The sequence below is a fragment of the Hylobates moloch genome, unplaced genomic scaffold, assembly GCF_009828535.3.
Source record: "Hylobates moloch isolate HMO894 unplaced genomic scaffold, HMol_V3 SCAFFOLD_6, whole genome shotgun sequence".
NCBI lineage: Eukaryota > Metazoa > Chordata > Mammalia > Primates > Hylobatidae > Hylobates > Hylobates moloch.
The window spans coordinates 29,460,893-29,484,710 of NW_026652281.1; the positions used below are offsets into that span (position 1 = coordinate 29,460,893).

The window sequence follows — 23,818 nt, forward strand, 5'->3', positions numbered from 1 at the left end:
GCAGTGAGCCAAGATCACGCCACTGTACTCAGCCTGGGTGACAGAGCAAGACTCCGTCTCAAACAACAACAACAAAAATATGTCATGAACATCTCTGTATATAGACGCAAAAGATGTGTATATGTGTGCAGGTGTACAGATCTACATTATTACTTTATTGGCTTATATTCCATTGTATATGTTTACATATACATACATACAAGGATTTCAAATAATTTTTCACTGCTGTTTTCTAATTTTTGCTGCAACAACAACAAAAAAGTGAACATGGCTGCACACACATTTTTAAAACATCTGGTTAATCCTAAGGATATCCTTAAGACAAAATATTATTATTTTTTTTTCTTTTTTTTATTGAGATGGAGTCTCACTCTATCGCCCAGGCTGGAGTGCAATGGTGTGATCTTGGCTCACTGTAACCTCTGCCACCCAGGTTCAAGCTATTCTCATGCCTCAGCCTCCCAAGCAGCTGGGATTACAGGCATGTGCCACCATGCCTGGCTAATTTTTGTAATTTTAGTAGAGATGGCGTTTCGCCATGTTGGCCAGGCCGGTCTTGAATTGCCAACCTCAGGTGATCCACCCACCTCGGCCTCCCAAAGTGCTGAGATTACAGGCGTGAGCCACCGTGCCCGGCCTACAGCTCTTTCTAAAGAATTATTTATGCAAAATTATCTTCGCTTTCTACATGTTAACCTATTACCTATCTGAGGGATGCAAAATACATGGAACCTGCTCCTTTGAAATATCCTCTGTAACTTCTACATATGGAACGTCTGCCTTACTTTGGTATGTGATATTTATGCTATCACCACTTCATATAAACCTAGTCAGTTTCACTTAAATCCTTTTATGCCAGTTTACTGGTTTATTTCCTATCTACCCCTATCTGTTCACTGCAATATTCTAAGCATCTTTAAAGTTGCCTGGAACCATTCAACAAATATTTGTCGAATGAATGAATGAAACCTGGAAATCTTATTTAAAGGATATGAAAAAAATTAAGCCTGTTGAATCACACTTCCAAAATGTGCTCTAGAAAGATATTATCAGGCCAGGCACCGTGGCTCATGCCTGTAATCCCAGCACTGTGGGGGGCTGAGGCGGGCAGATCACAAGGTCAGGAGATCAAGACCATCCTGGCTAACATGGTGAAACCCCGTTTCTACTAAAAATACAAAAAATTAGCCAGGCGTGGTGGTGAGTGCCTGTAGTGCCAACTACTCGGGAGGCCAAGGCAGGAGAATGGTATGAACCCGGGAGGCGGAGATTGCAGTGAGCCGAGATCACACCACTGCATTCCAGCCTGGGCGACAGAGGGAGACTTCATCTAAAAAAAAAAAAAAAAAAGAAACATAATATCAACTGTACTCCCTTATTGAAGGTATACAAGAGCACCTATTTCTCTAAACACTATTAGGTAAGATTCATCCTTTTTCTGAACATTTCAAACATTCTTGATTTCAAGTGAGATCACCTCTTATTGCACTTATTTTTAATATGTTCTATACCTTGTTAAAAATTTCTCTCCATTGCCCAGTGTTGCTTACTATTGTTATACCTGTTCTTTTCCAACTAATTTAAGGCCTACTTTTAAAAACACATTTGCCCAAAACTGCACATATTTCTCCTCGTGTGTTTCTTTCCTTGTGGACAATTTGCTTTATAGAAATGTTTTATTGATACGGTTAGAACTATTAATTTTTCCTATCCTATCCATTTCCAGTTTGGGTGTCATTCTTAGTCTTTCCCTAACTCTAAAGCAGCACTTCTTGTTGAACAGCAATATAACGTAAATGACAAATGTTAGCCAAATATGTAATTTTAAATTTCCTATCAGCCACGTTTTTAAAAAAAGTTAAAACACGCGAAATTAATATTTTTTATTTAACCTAATATATAAAAATATCATTTCAACATATTTTTTAAAAATGTTAGAGATATTTTACACTCTTTTTAATACTAAATTTTTGAAGTCCAGCACATCTCAATTTGGACTAGTTGCATTTCAAATGCTCAACAATAACATGTAGTTAGTGGCTACCATACTGGACAATGTAGCTCTAAAATATAAAATTTCACCTGTATTTTCCTCTAATATTTTTGTTCCATTTTATAGAATTTTTTCCTCCATCTCACATTTGTTTTGGTATCAGGTATGAAAGACTCTAACTTAATTTCCCGTCTACAGAGCTAGCTAGTTTTCCCCGCTATAAAAGACTATTAAGGCTGAGCACGGTGGCTCACATCTGTAATGCCAGCACTTTGGGAGGCTGAGGCGGGTGGATCACCGGAGGTCAGGAATTCAAGATCAGCCTGGCCAACATGGTGAAACCCCATCTCTACTAAAAATACAAAAATTAGCCAGGTGTGGTGGCATGTGCCTGTAATCTCAGCTCCTCAGGAGGCTGAAGCAGGAGAATTGCTTGAACCAGGGAGGTGGAGGTTGCAGTGAGCCTCGCATCATTGCACTCCAGAGTCTAATCCTGGATCCTAATCTGTCTGTTCCTACATCAGTAACAAAATGCTTGATCATCTGTGGTGTTAGAATTCATTTTACTATGGCCGGGCGCGGTGGCTCACGCTTGTAATCCCAGCACTTTGGGAGGCCGAGGCGGGCGGATCACGAGGTCAGGAGATCGAGACCACGGTGAAACCCCGTCTCTACTAAAAAATACAAAAAATTAGCCGGGCGCAGTGGCGGGCGCCTGTAGTCCCAGCTACTCGGAGAGGCTGAGGCAAGAGAATGGCGTGAACCCGGGAGGCGGAGCTTGCAGTGAGCCGAGATTGCGCCACTGCACTCCAGCCTGGGAGACAGAGCGAGACTCTGTCTCTAAAAAAAAAAAAAAAAAAAAGAATTCATTTTACTATACTGTATATCTTTATTCTTCTTTTCTTTCAGAATTTCTCTGACTTTCCCATATTTATCCTTTTAAGTAGAGTTTAGAACTATGCTTAATAGAAATTCCACTCAGATTTTGGCAAGGATTATGTTCAATATATAGATTATGTGGGAAAAATAGATTTCTTCACAATAGGAAGTCTTCCGTTCAAAAGCCTGAAAGTCATCTATCTTTTCATATAATTTGGCAAGTTTGTATTTAACGGTCTTCATGTTAAGCCTTAAACGTTTATGTTTCTTCCTATTTTATTTGACATTTTTAAAAAATGTATTTGTAGAACACGGGAAATACAGAATTATCTGTGTATAAGAAAAAGCATACCATAGACCAAAAATCAGTACTTTTTATGTCAGTGTGGCTTTACACAACTAAAATACATTTATAATAAAACCACATAGAACAACAGGTTTATCAGTTTTCTCCCCTGATTAATTGCTTACTTGCAATGCCAAATGCATCTCCAATCTCCAAAGTTAAGATCTGTTTTATTTAAATTTTCATCTTCAGTTGGCTTCTCCAAGTTAGTATTGGCCCAGAGTTGCAAATAGCTGGAACCAGTTAAAAGACGACTGCCTAAAAAAAATATTATTCATCATTTATTATTTAGGTATTTAATAGTGACTTAATTTACATGCTCAAGAATTTCATCTAAAACAACTTCTAAAAAAAGTCAAATATCAAAAAAAAATTTGAAGAACGGAGAAGAAGGCTGTATTTTAATTTTGTTAAAATAGCTTGAGATCTTATAATGTCATTTAACAAGTATTTAATGAGCATCTTCTTTGTCCCAGGCACTGTGTTAGACATTGGAAATACAATGACAAATAAAACATTGTCGTTTTTCATGAGTTCATATTTCAGTAGAAAGACATGGAAATATGATACCATGCAAAAGTGTTACACACATGATAGAAATGTGTGCAAAGCTTTATGGAAGCCCACAAGAAGGAGACATTAATGTGTACCTGTAGTAAAAGTGCCAGGAAAAGTGACGAAATGCAACCTGGTCCTTAATGGATGAATAAGCAGAAGAGACAGGCATTTCAGAAAGGAAACCTAACATGAACGAAGGCATGAAGACATATAAGTTCATATATTTTCCCAAGAATGCCTCTTCATGTGGTATAGATTAACGAATAACGTACATGGAAAGGCTAGAAAAAAATTTACTACGGAAAAAATGCCAAGGTGAGACTGTGAAGAGTTTTTCAAGTTTACAGCATTTGGGCTTTGTTATAGGTAGTTGGGAGTAAAAGATTTTCAAGTGGCAGTGGGGGATTGTGGGGGGAGTTGTTACAAAATTGGATCTGTATTTTAGAACAAGAGGGCTTAACTGGAAGAGGGGCAGTCAACAGATGGAGAGGCCTGTGAGTCTCCCTCTATTGAGATAACATACAAAAATCACATATACAATATGTGCATTTTTCCAGAAAGATAATCTGTAACTTTCATCGAAATTTCAAAGACTCTAGTATACAAAGAAGGTTAAAAATACTTTTTAGAAAACAACTCTAGAGACAGACAACATCAGGGAAAACATAAGTGTGCGGTTAACCAACTATTAAACTATTAAACCTGGTTAATTAACTGTAGAAATTCAGATGGTAGGCCAGATACGGTGGCTCACACCTGTAATCCCAGCACTTGGGAGGCCAAGGCAGGTGGATCACCTGAGGTCAGGAGTCCAGGATTAACCTGACCAACATGGAGAAACCCAATCTCTACTAAAAATACAAAATTAGCCGGGCATGGTGGAGCATGCCTGTAAACCCAGCTACTCAGGAGGCTGAGGCAGGACAATCACTTGAACCCAGGAGGCAGAGGTTGCAGTGAGTTGAGATTACGCCATTGCACTCCAGCCTGAGCAACAAGAGTGAAACTCCACCCCAAAAAAAAAAAAAAAAAAAAAATCAAGATGGTAAATAATGAGGATCTCAACCAAATATTTAAAAAGCAAGCATTTGAAAGCCGTTTCAACAAGTATTGTCAAGGCTGGGTGCGGTGGCTCTCACCTGTAATCCCACCACTTTGGGAGGCCTAGCGGGGAGGACTGCTTGAGCCCAGGAGTTCAAGACCTGCCTGGGCAACACAGTGAAACCCTGTCTCTACAGAAAAAAATTACAAAAATTAGTTAGACACGCACTTGTACTACCAGACACTAGGGAGGCTGAGGTGAAAGGATCACTCAAGCCTGGGAGGTCAAGGCTGCAGTGAGCTATGACTGAGCTACTGCAGTCTAGCCTGGGCAACAGAGCAAGACCTTGTCTCAAGAAAAAATGAAAAAAAGAATTGTCAAGATTTGATACCAAATAAATACAGAGAAAAAACAAGCCGTTAAAGGACAGATTCCAACTCTATGACTTGGCAATTAAGTAGAAGGTCGTGCTATCATCCATACAAAAGACAAGCAATTTTGGCAAAAAAGCTGACAATAAAGATGGCATTCACCTTGGCAATTAAAGACTATAGATTTGTGTATTTCTAGAATAATCACTTTTTTTAATTTTTTTGCAGAGACGGGGTCTTGCTATGTTGCCCAGGCTCGTCTCAAACTCCTGGGCTCAAGCAACCCTCCCAACTCAGCCTCCCAAACTGCTGGGATTACAGGTATGGGCCAGCATGCTTGGCTCTCGTTTTCTTGTTTCAAAAGGAAAGTGGATCTCTGGCATAGACTTTAGATCAGAAATCCCTGTGTCTAAATCCCAAGTAAGATGCTTAATTAGCCATGTGAATTTGATCTAGATGGGTAATTTCTGAGCTTCAATTTTCTCATCTAAAAAATTTGAGGTTTAAATACAGTTGTTGTAAGGATTAGCTATATAATATGCACAAAGTCTCCAGCACAGGCCAGGCACTAAGCAGAAGCTCAATGAATAGTAGAGCAATAGATAGAAGGTTTCACAGACAGGGGAAAAAAAAGCACAACAAGCAATGAAACAAACAATCCATTTAAATATGTTGATTATTCCACTTTTGAACTTACCAAGAGATACAAGTTTTCTTTTGCTTAATATAAACTGAAGATAAAATTAAGATATCCCATAAAAGATTAAGAATTTAAAACAGAATACAAAATTAATCCCAGGTATGGAATGGAAGAAAAGTAGGTAAGATATAATATGGTACACTGATTTCAAACTCTAAGAATTAGATATTACAGATATTAAATTACGGACATTAAAGCAGGATATTATGGATAGTAAAGCAGGAAAAAAGCATAAAAAGTCTAAAACAGAAAATCTTATGATTTAGGCAAGATACAATAGAAAATTTGGACACAAAAGAAAGGCATTAATCAGTTTACCAATACTTTTATATCTCTCTCTGATGACTTCTATTTCTATGTCTCAAAGATAACTTTTCTTTTTTTTTAAATTTTTTTCTGACACAAGGTCTTGCTCTGTCACCCAGGCTAGAATGCAGTAGCACAATCATGGCTCACTGCAGCCTCAACCTCCTGGGCTCAAACAAGCCTCCCACCTCAGCCTCCTGAATAGCTGAGAACTCAGATGCCAGCCACCAAGCCTGACTAACTTTTAAAAAATTTTTTTGTAGAGATGGAGTCTCCCTATGTTGCCCAGGTTGGTCTCAAACTCCTGGGCTCAAGCAATTCTCTCCATTCAACCTCCTAAAGTGCTGATATTACAGGTTTGAACCACCGTGCCCTGCTCCAAAGATAACTTTTATGTTCTAGATTCAAATGTCTATATATTGCTTTATGATATACAAGCTTCTCAAGGTCCACATATCCAATTAATACCTTATGTTCCACTACCTCTAACTCCTACATATTACTCTTCATGTGGTCATAGATACTCTCAAAGTAATTTCAAATCCAGTTGTCAGGTAATGTCAATTCTACTGCCAGAACACATTTCATATCCATGTATATCTTTCACTATTCATTAATTCATTTAATATTAATTGAGCAACTACTATGGAAATAAGCTCTTATTTCTCATCCAGACTAATGAGAATACAACCTCTCCAAAGATCACTCCTTCTCCTGTTCCATTTGCCACTGACCCTTCTAACTCACTGCTAGCAGACGAATCTCGCAAAACCATAAATCTTATATCACTAGCCTCTTTTGAAAACCTATAGTTTTTAGACAACCATAAAGAATTAAATTCAAACTTTTTAGCATGACTTTAAAGGTCTCCTATAACATGGTAAGGTCTTATCTCCTTACCACCACTGAGACTCAGCCCAGTGAAGTACTAATCCTTATTATAATGTATCTTATGCTTTCTTTCTCTGTGCCTTCCCTCACTTTTGTAGAATGGTAAAAATGGCTCCCAATAAATCATGTCTCCCTGTGTTGATGCCTCCATGTAATATGACTTTGCCATATCTTTCATCAAGAGGTGGAGTCTATGTCTCCCATCCCTTAATATTAGCTGGACTTGTGACCATATAATGTGGCAGCAATAACATTCTGGGACTTTCTTGCAGCTTCTACTTTCACTCTCAGAATGCAGCCACCATGTAAAAACCAGGCTGCCCTGCTAGAGAGGGCCATAGAAGAGGCCATGTGGAGGAGAACAAAGGCATTCCAGTAGATAGCAAGCAGCAAGGCCCAGATACGTGAACAAAGCCTTTCTTGGATCTTTTAGCTGCAGATAAACTGCTTCAGTCACTACCACATAGAACAACAGATAAGCCATTCCCACAGAGCCTTCCTGATCAACAGAATCATAAGCAGTAAAATGATGAATGTTTTAAGCCATCCATCATTTTGGAGGATGCTTTTCTAATGCAGAAATAGATAACTGATACATATATTCATTATACTTTCTTCCTTTTTTTTTTTTTTTTTTTTTTGAGACAGGGTTTCACTGTTGTTGCCCAGGCTGGAGTGCAATGGCATGATCTCAGCTTACTGCAACCTCCACCTTCCAGGTTCAAGCGATTCTCCAGTCTCAGCCTCCCAAGTAGCTGGGATTACAGGCATGAGCCACTACACCTGACTAATTTTTTGTATTTTTAGTACAGACAGGGTTTCTCCATGTTGGTCAGGCTGGTCTTGAACTCCCGACCTCAGGTGATCTGCCCGGCTCAGCCTCCCAAAGTGCTGGGAATATGGGCGTGAGCCACCACGCCCGGCATATATTTTCTTAAATTTCACTTTTTTCCTGTTCCATCTACCCAATTCTCATTGCTAAAGTCTGTTTACTCTCAGGTCCAAAGGCTCCTTTTCAGTGAAACCTTAATTCTCCAGAGAAATATCTCTTTCCAAAAACAATGGGCATCCTGTTATAGCACTTAGAACATTCTCTCATTTCTTACAGTGCCTATCTGTCTTCATTTCAGTATAAACTCTAAAAAGGCATAATCCATTTTACTTCTTTGGTATTCCCCACAATCTCACACACAGCAGAAGTGAAATACATGCGAGTAATAAAAATAACAACAACTAGGCAAGTGATATTTCATTTTAGTTAATCCTGCTTATTTTCTTACCTGTGGGATCCCAGGTTATATTGTGTGCTATTGATTCCAGAAAAAATTGGCCACTTTTCTGCCACTGACTATATAATTCCTAAAATTAAGAAAAGAGTCATTTAGCCCATTATGATTGGCATATTTTCTCGGTCAAATGTGTACGTTTATGCTTGTTATTCTTACAATAACACAGGCAGTCAATTTTAAAGGTAACATAATGTTCAATTCAGTCAACAAAAATAGAGAACACATGATAAAGATATGTGAGAGAATATCCATAACTGGTGGTCAAAATTCTATCTTTAGTATAAACAATCAATAACCATATGCTACCTTGGATAGCAGTCTTATTAACCTCAGATTTAATTATTACTTTATTATTATAGTTATAGTTAAAAATTTAATTTTAAATGTGTCTGTGGCTTTACTATTTGACGTTTCCTTCTCTTTTACTGTTTTGTCCCCATCTGAGATCATAACAGTATGTGGGAAAATTCAGAATAAAAGATGAAACATTTTGATAATACTATATAATTTATGGCCTTACGACTTCTTAAAGTGAAATTTTTCCGTTTTTTTCTGCCTGCAAATCAGTAAGAAATACACAATGTACCCTGACCCAGAACACACACACACACACACAAATAAATACAACCTACGTTTGTCCTTATTACATGTGACATACTCTGATATTTTCTCTATTTCACATTCTTTTTAAATTCAGGTTGTGGCCTACACTAAGTTGAGTTCACAGCCCAATTACAGATTTAGATTCATACCCTCTTAATGTGGTAGTTCTCAAACTTTCGTACAACAAACAATGCCTGAGATGTTACTAAAAATTCAAATTTCCAAGACCTGTGCCCAAAAATTCAGGTTCAAAAGCTTCAGGATGGGGCACAGAAACCTGTACTTTAACACCCCAGGTGATTTTGACATAGGTGACCTACAGAATATGCTTTCATGAAACACTGCCTTGCAGGAATGTCTTTCAATCACAGTACATACCAGAACCCTCTCTAGAACAAGACATATAAGTGCATAGACACAATCCTACGGCTACAGATTTAGAAATTCCCAGGGCAGGATCTGGGCACATGTATCCAACGGTAGTTGTGATGTGCAACTCTCATGAAGACCACCACCTTACAAGAATACTCCATAATATACAAAGAAAAGGAAAGAATATATTTTTACAAGGATCTAAAGATTCTGAGACTGTATGTTAGAATCATAGATTTTATACATCTTTCAAGTCTGTAACTTTACCATTTGATCCACTTTTGCCCTTCTTCATCAAGTTTTTTATTATCCTTTCTTCAAAGTCAGTGCTGATAAGCCAATAAACCAGCCAATTTTTGAGTTTTATACATTACATTCATCAATTATAATCAGTAAAAGAGAAAATGGGCAAACACTGAAATTCTCTATTCCATCCTTCCCAATAAAGGCATTTTAACATAACATACTGATTTTCAAAAGCTACTTATTTTATTTAATAAATATTTATTGAGTATTGAAATACACTGTTCTGGGCTGGGTGGGGTAATCACCTTAAAAAATTCTTTTTAGTACTGCCAATTACTAATTCTTAAGGCTTTAAGAGGCTCAAATATTGGATTCACTAGGCAATCTATAAAAACAAACAGAAATCAGAAGTGTGAACACTATTTCCGTGAAATTTAAAGTTAAGTATCAATTAACTCAAAATAGTTTTCATTAACACAAGGTAAGGAAAGAACACTCACACCTAGGAATCAATACAGATGGTTTTACTCTTAGTTCTGTGGCTTAACAGCTGATTCACTGGTCAAGTCACTATATTCTTTGAGCCTACTCTACTGCCTTATTCGTAAAAAGAAGAAATAATAGCTGTACAAACTAGGTTTGAAGTAATTTGTAAAATACTAATGAGCTAAGTGAAGATGATATGAAAACTATCAAAAGATACATAAAGGTAAGTCTGCAATCAAAAGAGTTCAGTCCTTTATAATTAATACATTCCTAAACCGCCTTTGACATGTTAGCCTAATAATATTCCCATCAAGACTGAATAGATATTAATCAATTTGAGAGTTAAGCAAAGAATTTCATAAGGCTGACTTACCTAAGACCAACTAGCTGGATAGACCCAGAAATAGAAACCAGTCCTATGACTCCCAATACACTGCTCTTCCTTTTTTTTTTTTTTTTCTTTTTTTTCTTTTTAAAAATCTTTTAATTTTAGGTTTGGGAGTACATGTGAAGGTTTGGTACATAGGTAAACTTGTGTCAAGGGATTTTCTTGTACAGATTATTTCATCACCCAGGTATTAAGCCCAGTACCCAATAGTTATCTTTTCTGCTCCCCTCCCTCCTGCCACACTCCACCCTCAAGTAGACCTCAGTGTCTGTTGTTTCCTTCTTTGTGTTCATAATTTCTCATCATTTAGCTTCCTTACCCTGCTCTTTCAATGACAATATACTTATCTTCTTTCAGATGGTTTGTTTTTATTTATTTTTAGAGACAAGGTCTCTATGTGTCACCCTGGCTGGAATGCAGTGGTGTGATCATTGCTCACCACAACCTCAAACTTTTGGGCTCAAACGATCCTCCTGTCTCAGCCTCCTGAGCAGCTGAGACTGTAGGCATGCGCCACTATGCCTGGCTAAACTTTTTTTAAAATCTTGCCCAGGCTGGTTTCAAACTTCCGGCCTTATGCAATCCTCCTGCCTCAGCCTCCCAAATAAAGAGGAATACAGGCACGAGCATTAAAGAACCTATAAAATCTGCTAACATGATCCGAATATTTATAAACTATTGGGTAACCAGTTTTCAGAACTATTTCTGAGTACAGCTTCCTTATAAAGAAAAACATTCATTGACCTGTTAACGAGTGTATTACATGATCTAAATAATGCAAGAAAGTTAAGCCTTGAAGAGGCAGAAAACCTGTATAAAGGTAGATTATAAAACAAAAGAAAAAGTACACATATGGCTCGACAACGGTATTTGATAATAGCAATAAAGTAGTGCCAAACTTTAGGTTACTGACTCTTGAAATATTATAAAATTAAAAATGTCAGAAATAAAATAAAGCATTTCAACAATTCATTGGCACAATTTATTTTAGTTCTATTCCAATGGAAAATTTAAATATGTTTTTAATATCAAAATGGAATTTAACATATAGCTTCAATTACAGTATATAAGTTATACCGATTTACTCGATGATCACTCTGATTTTACACTTTTTTAATACTTAAAACATTTAAATTCCTAAAAGAAGAAATCATAAATTACTGACCAAATTTTTCTTTTGTTTCGGTAGGTCAACTGGTTCAAAAATGGAGACAACATTTCCATAAGATGCTGCAATCTTTTAAAAAGAAAAAAAGAACTTATTAGGGATATGTTAACTTACTTATGAATCAAAAAAAGCAAAGAAATGAATACTATAACTTTAAATATGCCAACACACACAATTTCATTCACTGATGCTAAAGAATGTCAGTTTTGAAGACTATCACAACTGCATTAGAATCCTAGAACTGCTACTTACTATGTAACTAGCAACTTAATCTCTCCAAACGTTAGTTTCCTTATCAGCGTTCATAATATGTACAACACTATCTTCCTAACAGCATTATTTTGAGGGTTGAAATAACATCTGTAAAACACCTAGCATATAATAAGTGACATACAATATGCACAGTAAATGTTAACTGTCGTCATCCATCCTCTAAATTGACCATTCTGTCAGCGTACATTAACTTTTCAAAAACATAACTTAGGTCTATTCCTCTGGAAACTCCCTGAGTACATTTTAAAAACATATTCTACTTTATCCTTTGAATTTACTCTTTAAATTGATGGATCATAACCTTTCCTGGCTCTGTTTTATAAGGTAACTACTACTATAACTTGAGTGAGTCTCATATAAAGAATATCAAAATATTGGAAATCAAACAGAGAGAGATTAAATGAATGAATCAGGGATAGAAAAAAGAACGTATAATCTAGTAAAGAGAAGGTAAGAAATGAGGACACAACCAACATGGAGAAAAAACTGTGAATGGATATTTTAAGCGTTCTGAGTTCTTATGATATAGATGTCACTTGTGCTGCATTGATCTGGAGGAACTGTTTAGTTTGGGCCTTTAATTATGGGTGGGATTTCAAAAAGCAGCGAGTATTCAACTTTATACATAGGGCATAGTATGAAAACAGGTGTAAAGATTAAAAGAGGCAATGTATGTTTAGAAGTGAATGACCACCACCCCACCAAGAAGAGAGTGCTCCTTATAACAGAATAGTGTGCCTGAGACTAAAAAAACAGATCTGAGCCAGGTTGTAAAAGGCCTCACACCAAGGTGAACAATTTGAACTTTTCCAAGGTAATGGGCTAAGAATACTTTGAAGCTGATGAATAAAAGGATAAATGAGGATTAATTTTCTCAGAAAAATGAATTAAGTGGTAGTACAGTACAAAGAAAAAAACAGTCATAATAAAAATACAGATGCCTATGATGTTAACATTTCCTTCTTTTTTTTTTTTTTTTTGAGACGGAGTCTCACACTGTTACCCAGGTTGAAGTGCAGTGGCATGATCTCAGCTCACTGCAACCTCTGCCTCCCAGGTTCAAGTGATTCTCCTGCCTCAGCCTCCTGAGTAGCTGGGATTACAGGCGTCCACCACCACACCCAGCTAATATTTTTTGTTTTGTATTTTTTAGTAGAGACGGGGTTTCTCTATTTTGGCCAGAATGGTCTTGAACTCCTGACCTCATGATCCACCTGCTTCAGCTTCCCAAAGAACATTTCCTTCTTAAATGCAAACACTCAGAAGTCCCCAGGTACCAGAACCTGCCAATTTTCTTACTAATACTTTAAGGAACCACTATGATAATACTGATATCTGTAAATGAAGAAAATATTTCTTCATTAGAATGATTATAAAACCAAATGACTTAATTCCTCTTCTTGTTTTTCTTTGTAGAGATGGGGCCTTGCTTTGTCACCTAGGCTGCAGTGCAGTGGTGCCATCAGAGCTGACTGCAGCCTGAACTCCTGGGCTCAAGTGATTCTCCTGCCTCAGCTTCCCCGGTAGCTAGGACTACAGGAGCACATCACCACGTCTGGCTATTTACTTCTTATTTTTATTTTTGTAGAGACGGTTGCCCCAGGCTGGTCTCAAACTCCTGGTCTCAAGCAATTTGCCCACCTTGACCTTCCTAAAGCTTTGGGATTACAGGCATGAGCCACCACACCTGGCCATGATTTCTTCATTCTAACCTGGACTGTCACATAGTCTATCACAAAGAGATAGCTCATATTGCAAAGTATTAAATTAGATTTTTGACATTAACCAGCTCCATGTGAGTCTAGATGGTATTAAGCAAGTTTTTATACAGTTAAGAAAGATTACAGAACAAAAGAGCTAGGAGATCAAACAAACATGAAGAGAATAAAAATAAAAATCTGAAGGATAGGCTGGGCGCGGTGGCTCACGTAATCCCAGCACTTTGGGAGGCTGAGGAGGTCAGATCATGAGGTCAGGAGATTGAGACCACACTTACTAACATGATGAAACCCCGTTTCTACTAAAAATACAAAAATTAGCCGGGTATGATGGTGGGCACCTGTAATTCCAGCTATTCGGGAGGCTGAGGAAGGATAATTGCTTGAACCTGGAAGCCAAAGGCTGCAGTGAGTCGAGATTGCTCCACCGCACTCCAGCCTGGGCAAGAGAGCGAGACTCCACCTCAAAAACAAAAAACAAAACAAACAAACAAACAAACAAAAAAACTCAAGGATTTTCAGCATTCCATAATAAAGATCATTTTTGTTGTATAGCGAGAAGTCATAAGAGGCCTCAACAAAAGATAGGGGACACTTGTAACTATATTAAAGGGAAGGAATACCATGTTAACAAAAAGAATAGTAGTCCAACAAATATGTAAAGATTCAGAAAACAGAAACTCTTTTTATAATTAATATCTTTAAGTCCCAGGTGGCAACTTTTAATCCTAGAAAGTTTACCTCAAATGAAGATTAGATTTAAAAACAAATGATTGGGTCCATGGACTCTTATATGATCATTTTGATTCCTTACACAAAATGTTCTAGTGGAATCATATGAGTATATTTGTGAAGTTCAGTCCAATCTAGCTACAACTATATATAGGCCTTACCATCTATGCCTATATGGAGTTATTTTAAGCTATATATTATGCTGCCTTGCCTAGTAGTATGACTTTCTCATTCTGGTACTACAGGAACTGTATTTAACCTGATCTAGAAGAATTTTATACTTTGTTTCTTTTGTTTATGTTGTTGCTATTTTACTTTCAAGGTTACCTTTCTACTTTTCATATGCAAATAGAAGTCCAGATAAAGTTTTTCACTTTTCTTATGGGCTTAGAATATTATAAACTCTCGAAGAGTTTTTCATTTCCACAAAAAGTGACACAGCCCTTGTTACACAGAAGTTACAAGGAGATAACTACCTGTTTACAGACAAAAAAAAAATACTCTAAATCATTTCCTTTAGTTTATTTGTACATATTGAAGATTTATTGTTACTCCTTTCCCCCCATCCAATCACCTTTAAATACGCAAGCTTTAGACTCATTCTATATCAGTAAGTATTATATTTCTTTCACAGAGAAGATGATGCTATAATTTAAAATTATAGAAGAATAGAATTTCTGGCACTCTATAGAATGCATCTTAGAGAGCCAAAAATTTTTCTAGCTACACTATCTTTGAAACAAAGTCAAGTCTCTACTTCAATAGGAAATACACACTTCAGAGATTATCCTGACAAAAACCATATTCCAAACAAATTTGTATATTAGAAGATTACAAACCTTGCCTTGTTGCATTGAACAGTCTACACATCCCACTTGAATATTTCCATGTTTAGCTCCTGGGATTATCTGTAATCTTTCAAAATCGCTTCCCAGTATTACAATGTCACATCCAGATGCATAAGCCTAAAAAATATAAATAAATAAATATGATAAAAGTGTCAAGGAAACATTTACCAGGTAGAATACTAGTATTAACTATCATGTTTTAAGGCAGGGAGAATAAATGTTTTAAAAGACCAATTTTAGGTGTTTTCTTAAAAAAAAAAATCTACATTTGGCACTATTTCCCTTACCTCCCCATAGACAGCCTATTAGCAAATTCTGTCAGTCCTATCTGCAAAATACGCATCAACTCTGTCCACTTTTTTCATCTCCAGTGAATGCTACCACCCTTGTCTAAACCGAACCACGATAATCTCTCTCCTATTCTACTAATAGCAAACTTCCATTCTTGCTTCCCTCTAATGCATTTCCACAAAGAATGATATTTGAAAAATGTTTATTGCACCAAGTAATTTTCCGTGCTTAAACCCCTCCATAGTTTTCCAGTGCACTTGGAATAAAATCTCAACACCTTACCATGGTCAATAATTCTAAATGGTGGTCCTTCTATAAACCCATCTCAGGCTATTCTTTCCTTCTCTCAGTTGGCTCTTATTTCTGTTCCTTTTTACATCTCAAGGTGTTTATCTGCCTTTTATCTGCCTGGTCTTTTCTAGTTAGCTGCTTTCCAACATTCAGGTCACAATTCCCAACCACTACCGCTCCCATTACTTTCTATCACATTACTGTTTATTTTCTTCACGGCATATATTACAATTTTTAAATGTTTTGTTTATTGTCCATATCTATTATTAAAAGTTACATTCCAAAAAGGAAGGATTCAAGTTTATCTTGTTATCTACTCTAGTCCTCAATTCTAACACGAGGGCCTAGAATGCAGCTAATAATTTATAAACGGAATAAATGAAGCATTTAATTTCACAAAAACGGTCACCACAATAAAAGAAAGTATACATAGTTCAACACTTGTTGGCAAGCATTTCATAGCTCTTTTTCAATTTTACAACAGTTAGCATAACCCTCCCAACTAGAACTCTTCTTTTGTGTGTCCTTTTCCCTACCACCTTCTTTGATCGCAGGAGTTTCTTCCATTACAGGGTACATGGTTGTTCTCCTAGGATTCATATTATAGACTGGCACACGTTACAACAATAAGACATCTAACACAAACGGTTTTCCAACCTGAGTTCGTGAAGTTTTTATCAACTCTCTACTTGCTCCTCATTTTTACACAAGCACATATATTTAAAAATTATACTTCAGGCTAGGCGTGGTGGCTCATGCCTGTAATCCCAGCACTTTGGCAGGCTGAGGCAGGCCGATCACCTGAGGTCTGGAGTTCAAGACCAGCATGACCAACATGGAGAGAAACCCTGTCTATACTAAAAATACAAAATTAGCCGGGCATGGTCGTGCACGCCTGTAATCTCAGCTACTTGGGAGGCTGAGGCAGGAGAATTGCTTGAACCTGGGAGGTGGAGGTTGCAGCAAGCTGAGATCACGCCATTGCACTCCAGCCCAGGTAAAAGGGGAAAACTCCGTCTCAAAAAAAAAAAAAAAATTATACTTCATATATACCTTATCTTAATTCCTACCAAAACCAAAATTATTCTGTACACTCTATCAAAAAATATTAAAAATGGTACTTGAGAGAACATACAAATGAATGTGCTATATGGAAAAGAAAATCGAGGCCCAAATAAGTTGATAACGTCTTAGTGGCAAAGTGGGCTTCAGAACCTGATCTCTTGATTCTTGGTCTCCTGCTATTTCCATGGTACCAACAGGGCCTTCCCTAGTTAACATGCTTGCCTGGAATTTTACCTAAAAATAAGAAAGAATAATCAGGGTGGGGGAGAGGGGAGGGATAGCATTAGGAGATATACCTAATGCTAAATGACGAGTTAATGAGTGCAGCACACCAACATGGCACATGTATACATATGTAACAAACCTGCACATTGTGCACATGTACCCTAAAACTTAAAGTATAAAAATAATAAAATTTAAAAAAAAAGAAGAAACAATAATCAAGTATGATTCCACTAGTTTCACAAAGTGAGAAGAACTGGCTCAAACAAACAAAAAAATCACATGATGATCTCCTCTCCTATATAAATATCCATGATGGGATCATAAGGCTTGTCATAAGACCATTAGCAAGAATAAATTCCAAAGGTTAATTTTAAGAGAAGTTGTCTTTCAAATAATTTAGAAACTAATTTTTCTCCTTGATATTAAATTTTGGGAATACTGATTGCCACTGTTTCTCAAAATATTGTGTTGAATTTTACATGTTTACAATTTAGATTTGCTCCCTTCTAAACAACATTTTCAGTTTCCTTTCAGTAGAATAAAAAACTCATGTCTTCATAACTTCACCTTTGTTATACCTGAAACTATCTACGTAATTTCACATATTACATTGCAAGTATTTTGTCAAACATGACCCAAAATTTTCCCACATCAAGTCTATATTAATTTTAAAGCCCACACAAATTACTATTTAATACAAATATCACACTTGCAGACTTGACAAATGTAATCCCAGAAATAAACACTTAGTACAATAGAGAGGAACATACCAACTAATAACACAATTACCACTTCATCATTCCTTATCTAGTTCTGAATTACCCCTGTTCTTTTGCTGCTGCTGCATCATACTACTACTATTTGACTTTTTCTCAGCGATGGTACTAGAAGTTACAAAGCAGTCTCCGTAGTCTTGGTAAATTTTAAATCAAATAAAATTACTGAACTTGGCTGAGCGTGGTGGCTCACACCTGCAATCCCAGAACCTTGGGTCCAGGAGTTAAAGACTAGCTTGGGCAACATGGCGAAACCAGCTCTACAGAAAATACAAAAAATTAGCTGGTTACAGTGGCGCACACCTGTAGTCCCAGCTACCCAAAAGGCTGAGGTGGGAGGATAACCTGAGCCCAGAAGGTCAAGGCTGTGGTAAGCATCACTACACTCCAGCCCAGGCAACAGAGTGAGACCTTGTCTAAAAATAAAAAATTAAGTCCAGGCACTGTGGCTCACGCTTGTAATCCCAGCACTTTGGGAGGCCGAGGCGGGTGGATCACGAGGTCAGGAGATCGAGACCATGGTGAAACCCCGTCTCTACTAAAAATACAAAAAATTATCCAGGCATGGTGGCGGGCGCCTGTAGTCCCAGCTACTCCGAGAGGCTGAGGCAGGAGAATGGTGTGAACCCGGGAGGCAGAGCTTGCAGTGAGCCAAGATCGTGCCACTGCACTCCAGCCTGGGTGACAGAGCAAGACTCCGTCTCCAAAAGAAAGAAAAATAAAAAATAAAAAAAAGATTGTGCAAGTCTGGCATCTAGAACGGTTAAGCCTTTCCAGAAGGTTTTCAATTTACTTTGTCCAGATCCATCAGAGGAATCATTATCTATAACAGCTATAGCCTTATGAAATGTATTTCTTAAATAAGACTTTAAAAGTTGGAAGCATTTCTTGGTTCATGGACTACAGAATGAATGTTTTAGCAAGCATAAAAACTACATTAATCTCCTTGTACACCTGCATCAGAGCACAGGTCATTGTAAATGAACAGCAATATTTTGAAAGGAAATCTTTTTTCTCAGCAGTAGGTCTCAACAGTGGGCTGGAAATATTTAGTAAACTGTGCTGTAAACATGGGTGCTGTCTTCCGGGCTTTGTTGTTCCATTTGTAGAGCACAGGCAGACTAGGTTTAGCATAATTCTTAAAGACTCTAGGATCCTCCGAATGATAAATGGGCATGGGCTTCAACTTACAGTTACCAACTGCATTAGCCCCTAACAAGGGTCAGCCTGTCCTTTGAAGCTTTGAAGCCAGGCATTGACCTCTCCTCTCTAGCTATGAAAGGCCTAGATGGCATCTTCTTCCAACAGAAGGCTGTTTCATCTACTTTAAAATCTGTTCTTTCGCATAGCCAGCTTCATCAATTATCTCAGCTAGATCTTCTGGATAACATGCTGAAGCTTCTACATCACTCAGCGCTTGCTGCTTTACCTTGCACTTATAGGTTATAAAGATGACTTCTTTCCTTAAACCTCATGAACCAACCTCTGCTGGCTTCAAACTTTAATTTTGCAGCTTCCTCACCTCTCCCAGCCTTCATGGAATTGAGAAGAGTTAGGGTCTTGCTCTGGATTAGGCATTGGCTTAAAGGAATGTTGTGGCTAGTCTGATCTTCTAGCCAGACCACTCAAACTTTCCCTATATAAGCAATAAGGCTATTTTGCTTCCTTATCATTCATGTGTTCAATGGAGCAGAACTTTTATTAATAGTTTCCTTTGGAATTTTCCCTTTGCATTTACAATGGCTAACTAGCACAATAGGCCTAGCTTCTGGCCTATCTTGACACACCCTCCTCACTAAACTGAATCATTTCTAGCTTTTGATTTAAAGAAAGAGATGTGTAACTCTTCCTTTCACCTGAACACTTAAAAGACACTGTAGGGTTGTAACTATTCTAATTTCTATATCATTGTGTCTCAGTGAATAGGGAGGTCTGAGCAGAAAAGAGATATGAGAGAAAAGCCAATTGGTAGTGTAGTCACAATACACAAAACATTTACTAAGTTTGCTGTCCTACAGGAGTGCAGTCCATTGGCACTCCACAACCACTACAATAGTAACAAAGATCACTGATCACCATAACAGATATAATGATAATTTTAAAAGGGGCCGGGCATGGTGGCTCACACCTGTAATCCCAGCACTTTGGGAGGCCAAGGCAGGCAGATCACTTGAGGTCAGGAGTTCAAGACCAGCCTGGACAACATTGGTAAAATCCAGTCTCTACTAAAAATACGAAAATTAGCCAGACATGCTCATTTGAACCCAGGAGGAGAGGCTGCACTGAGCCACGATCGTGTTGCTGCACTCCAGCCTGGGCGACAGAGCAAGACTCTGTTCAAAAATAATAATAATAAAAGTTTGAAATATTCTGAGAACTACCAAAATGCGACATAGAGACACAAAGTGAGCGCATGCAGCTGGAAAAATAGTGCTGACAGATTTGCTCAACAAAGGGTTACCACAAAACTTCAATTTGTAAAAATCATAATACTTGAAGTGCAATAAAGAGCAAGAAAACAAGATATGCCTGTATTCGAGAAAACTGAAAACATGTCCACACAAAAACTTGTACATCAATGCTCATACCAGCATTATTCACAATGGCCACAAAGGGAAACAACTCAGATGACCACCAACTGTCAATGGCTAAACAAAATACAGTATATATCCATACAATGGAATATTATTAAGCCATAAAAAGTACTAATAAATGCTAGAACATGGATGAACTTTACAAAAGACCACATATTTTATTATTTCACTTATATGAAATGTCCAGAATAGACAAATCCATAAAGTCAGTAAGGTAGTTGGTGTAAATAGGCAAACTAGCGATGTAAGTGGCTGTAAGATAGCAGCTGCCAGTGGCTAGGGGTAGTGGCAAATAGGCAGTGATTGGTAATAGACATGGGATTTCTCTTGGGGGTGAAGAAAATGTTCTATAATCAGATTATGGTAACACACATTGTTAATACACCAAAACCACTAAAATATACACTTTAAAAGGGTGAACTTTATGGTATGTAAATTATATTTCAATAATGCTGTTATTTAAAAAATAATAATTGTGGCTCCAAAAAGGTGGTGTTTCACTTGCCTCCAAAGAAAATGAAAAACAGATTCATACAACACCGCACCTGTAATCCCGCCTAATCAGGAGGCTAAGGAGAGAAGATCGCTTGAGCCCAGGAGTTTGAGACCAGCCTGGGCAACACAGCAAGACCCTACATGAAAAAAAAAAGAAAAAGAATTTTTCTTAAATAAAAGAAGAAGAAAACTCGAAACAAATATACAGTGCTGAAAGTATCACCAGAAATAACCCAGAACTCACATATGAAGACAAGACAGTTCCTGGGGCCATAGGAATGAAAAAAGACAATTTTCGGAAATGAAAAAAGACAGAGACTTCCACATTCACAACACCCCTCCCCCAATTCTGCCCAGCACCTAGGGCACAGAAAATTTCCCCAAACATTGTTTCTACACTGGAAAAAGTGACATAATGGTGAACAGCCAGCTTCCCCACCATCTTGGGTTCTCTAGCAGGTTATCTGTCCCAGCCCTAGCCCATAAGAAGCATCACAAGTGCCTAAAGAAATATCTCTGAGGACAGGGAGAAACAAAGAGGGCAGGCAGTATTATCATCCGCATCCCTGAAAATACTCCTCCATAACTCAGCCACAGGAGATGCCACATGAGAGAGGCTGTTCAGTAGTAACACCACCCTGTAGGAGATTTGTCCCACGAGGTTTCCAGCACATGAACCCTTAGCCAGCATTCCCCCTCTGCTGAGATACCTCCTGTGGGATCTCCTCACTTTAGGAAGGGCAGCCCTTTGACGGTTTACTAGAGCCAAGGTGAACCTGGACTTAAGGCAACACCTGGAACCTAAAAAGGGGCAGTGGCTTAGCAGTGAAGAATCTCCAAGTAAAGATATCCAATATAAACCAAAACAAGCCAAAGACTAGAATAAATAACTAATCCATAAATGCAAAGACATAGGTGTGCATCCACAAGAAACAGCAGGCCAAACACAGTGGATCACGTCTGTAATCCCAACACTGGGAGGCCAAAGCAGGAGGATCCCTTGAGCCTAGAAGTTTGAAACCAGGCAGCACAGAAAGACTTGCCTTTACAAAAAAACAAAAATAAAAACATTAGCTGGGTGTGGTGGCATGTGCCTATAGTCCTAGCTACTAAGGAGGCTGTGATGGGAGGACAACTTGAGCCTGATAAATTAAGCTGCAGTGAGCTGTGATCTCACCACTGCACTCCAGCCTGGGCAACAGAGCAAGACACTGTCAAATCAATCAATCAATCAATCAATCAATCAATCAATCAATCAATGCATGCATGCACGCACGCATGCAGCAAACAGGGAACCATGATCTCACCAAACAAAGCAAGGAACCAGTACCTGACCCTACCAGTAGGCGATATGTGAACTCTCTGACCAAGAATTCAAAATAGTTTTAAGGAAACAACTATTCAGTGATCTCTAAGATAACACAAAAAGCAATTCAGGAATTTATCAGAAAAAGTTAATAAACAGATTGAAATATTTTTAAAAAATCAAACAGAAATCTTGGAACTGAGAAATACATTTGCTGAACTGAAAAATTCATTAGAGGCTCTCCACAGAAGAATGGATCAAGCAGAAGAAAGAATCAGTGAGCTCAAAGACAGGCTATTTAAAAACACACAGAGGAGAAAGAAACAAAAAAGAAAAGTAATGAAGTTGCCTACAAGATATAAAAATTACCTCGAAAAATGAAATCTAAGAATTGGCATTCAAGAGGGATTTGAACAAGAGAAAGTAGAAAGCTTATCCAAAGAAGTAACAGAAAACTTTCCAAAACTTCAGAAAGACATAAATATCTAGGTAGACAAAGGCCAGAAAACCCCAAACAGATTTGATCCAAATAATACTAACCCCAAGTGGCTGGGCACAGTGGCTCACACCTGTAATCCCAGCACTTTGGGAGGCTGAGGCAGGCAAATCACCTGAGGTCAGGAGTTCGAGACCAGCCTGCCCAACATGGCGAAACCCTGTCTCTACTAAAAACACAAAAATTAGCTGGGTGTGGTGGTGGGCACCTATAATCCCAGCTACTCAGGAGGCTAAGGCAGGAGAATCACTTGAACCTGGGGGGTGCAGGGTGCAGCGAGCCGAGATCTCGCCATTGCACTCCAGCATGGGCGACAAGAGCAAAAGTCCTTCTCAAAAAAAAAAAAAAAAAAAAGAAAAAAAAAGACTAACCCAAGCATAAAATAACCAAACTCTCAAAGGTCAAGGACAAAGAGAAAATCCTAAAAGCAGTACAAAAGCTGGGTGCAGTGGCTCAAGTCTGTAATCCCAGCACTTTGGGAGGCCAAGGCGGGTGGATCACCTGAGGTCTGGAGTTCCAGACCAGCCTGACCAACCTGGAGAAACCCCATCTTTACTAAAAATACAAAATTAGCCAGGTGTGGTGGCGTATGCCTGTAATCCCAGCTACTCAGGAAAGCTGAGCCAGGAGAATTGCTTGAACCCAGGAGGCGGAGGTTGCAGTGAGCCAAGATTGTGCCACTGCACACCAGCCTGGGCAACAAGAGTGAAACTCTGTCTCAAAAAAAAAAAAAAAACAAAACAAAACAAAACAAAAAAAAAAACAGTACCAAAAATGAAGTGGCTGTGCACAAGACTGATGCTTGTAATCCCAGCACTTTCGGAGGCCAAGGTGGGTGGATCACTTGAGGCCAGGAGTTTGAGACCAGTCTGGCCAAAATGGCAAAACCCCATCTCTACTAAAAAATACAAAAATGAGCAGGGTGTGGCGGTGCGCACCTGTAATTCCAGCTACTAGGGAGGCTGAGGCATGAAAATTGCCTGAACCCAGGAGGCAGAGGTTGCAGTGAGCTGAGATCATCCCACTGCACTCCAGCCTGGGTGATGGAATGAGACTCTGTCTCAAAAAAA

General features: G+C 38.2%; 1 protein-coding gene across 3 annotated transcripts in view; it reads right to left on the bottom strand.

The window, feature by feature from the left end:
- DMXL1 (Dmx like 1) overlaps positions 1-23,818 on the bottom strand; it is a 191,093-nt gene that overhangs the window by 143,914 nt on the left and 23,361 nt on the right. For 2 of the 3 annotated variants that reach the window (XM_032156599.2, XM_032156598.2), the window contains exons 2-5: positions 15,201-15,326; positions 11,636-11,707; positions 8,367-8,445; positions 3,344-3,476 (exon numbers count right to left, since the gene is read on the bottom strand). In XM_032156599.2, coding sequence (XP_032012490.1) covers positions 3,344-3,476; positions 8,367-8,445; positions 11,636-11,707; positions 15,201-15,326 — 410 coding nt within the window. Of the gene's footprint in view, positions 1-3,343; positions 3,477-8,366; positions 8,446-11,635; positions 11,708-15,200; positions 15,327-23,818 lie in introns of those variants that run through there. The other variant, XM_058440586.1, reaches the window with a different exon arrangement.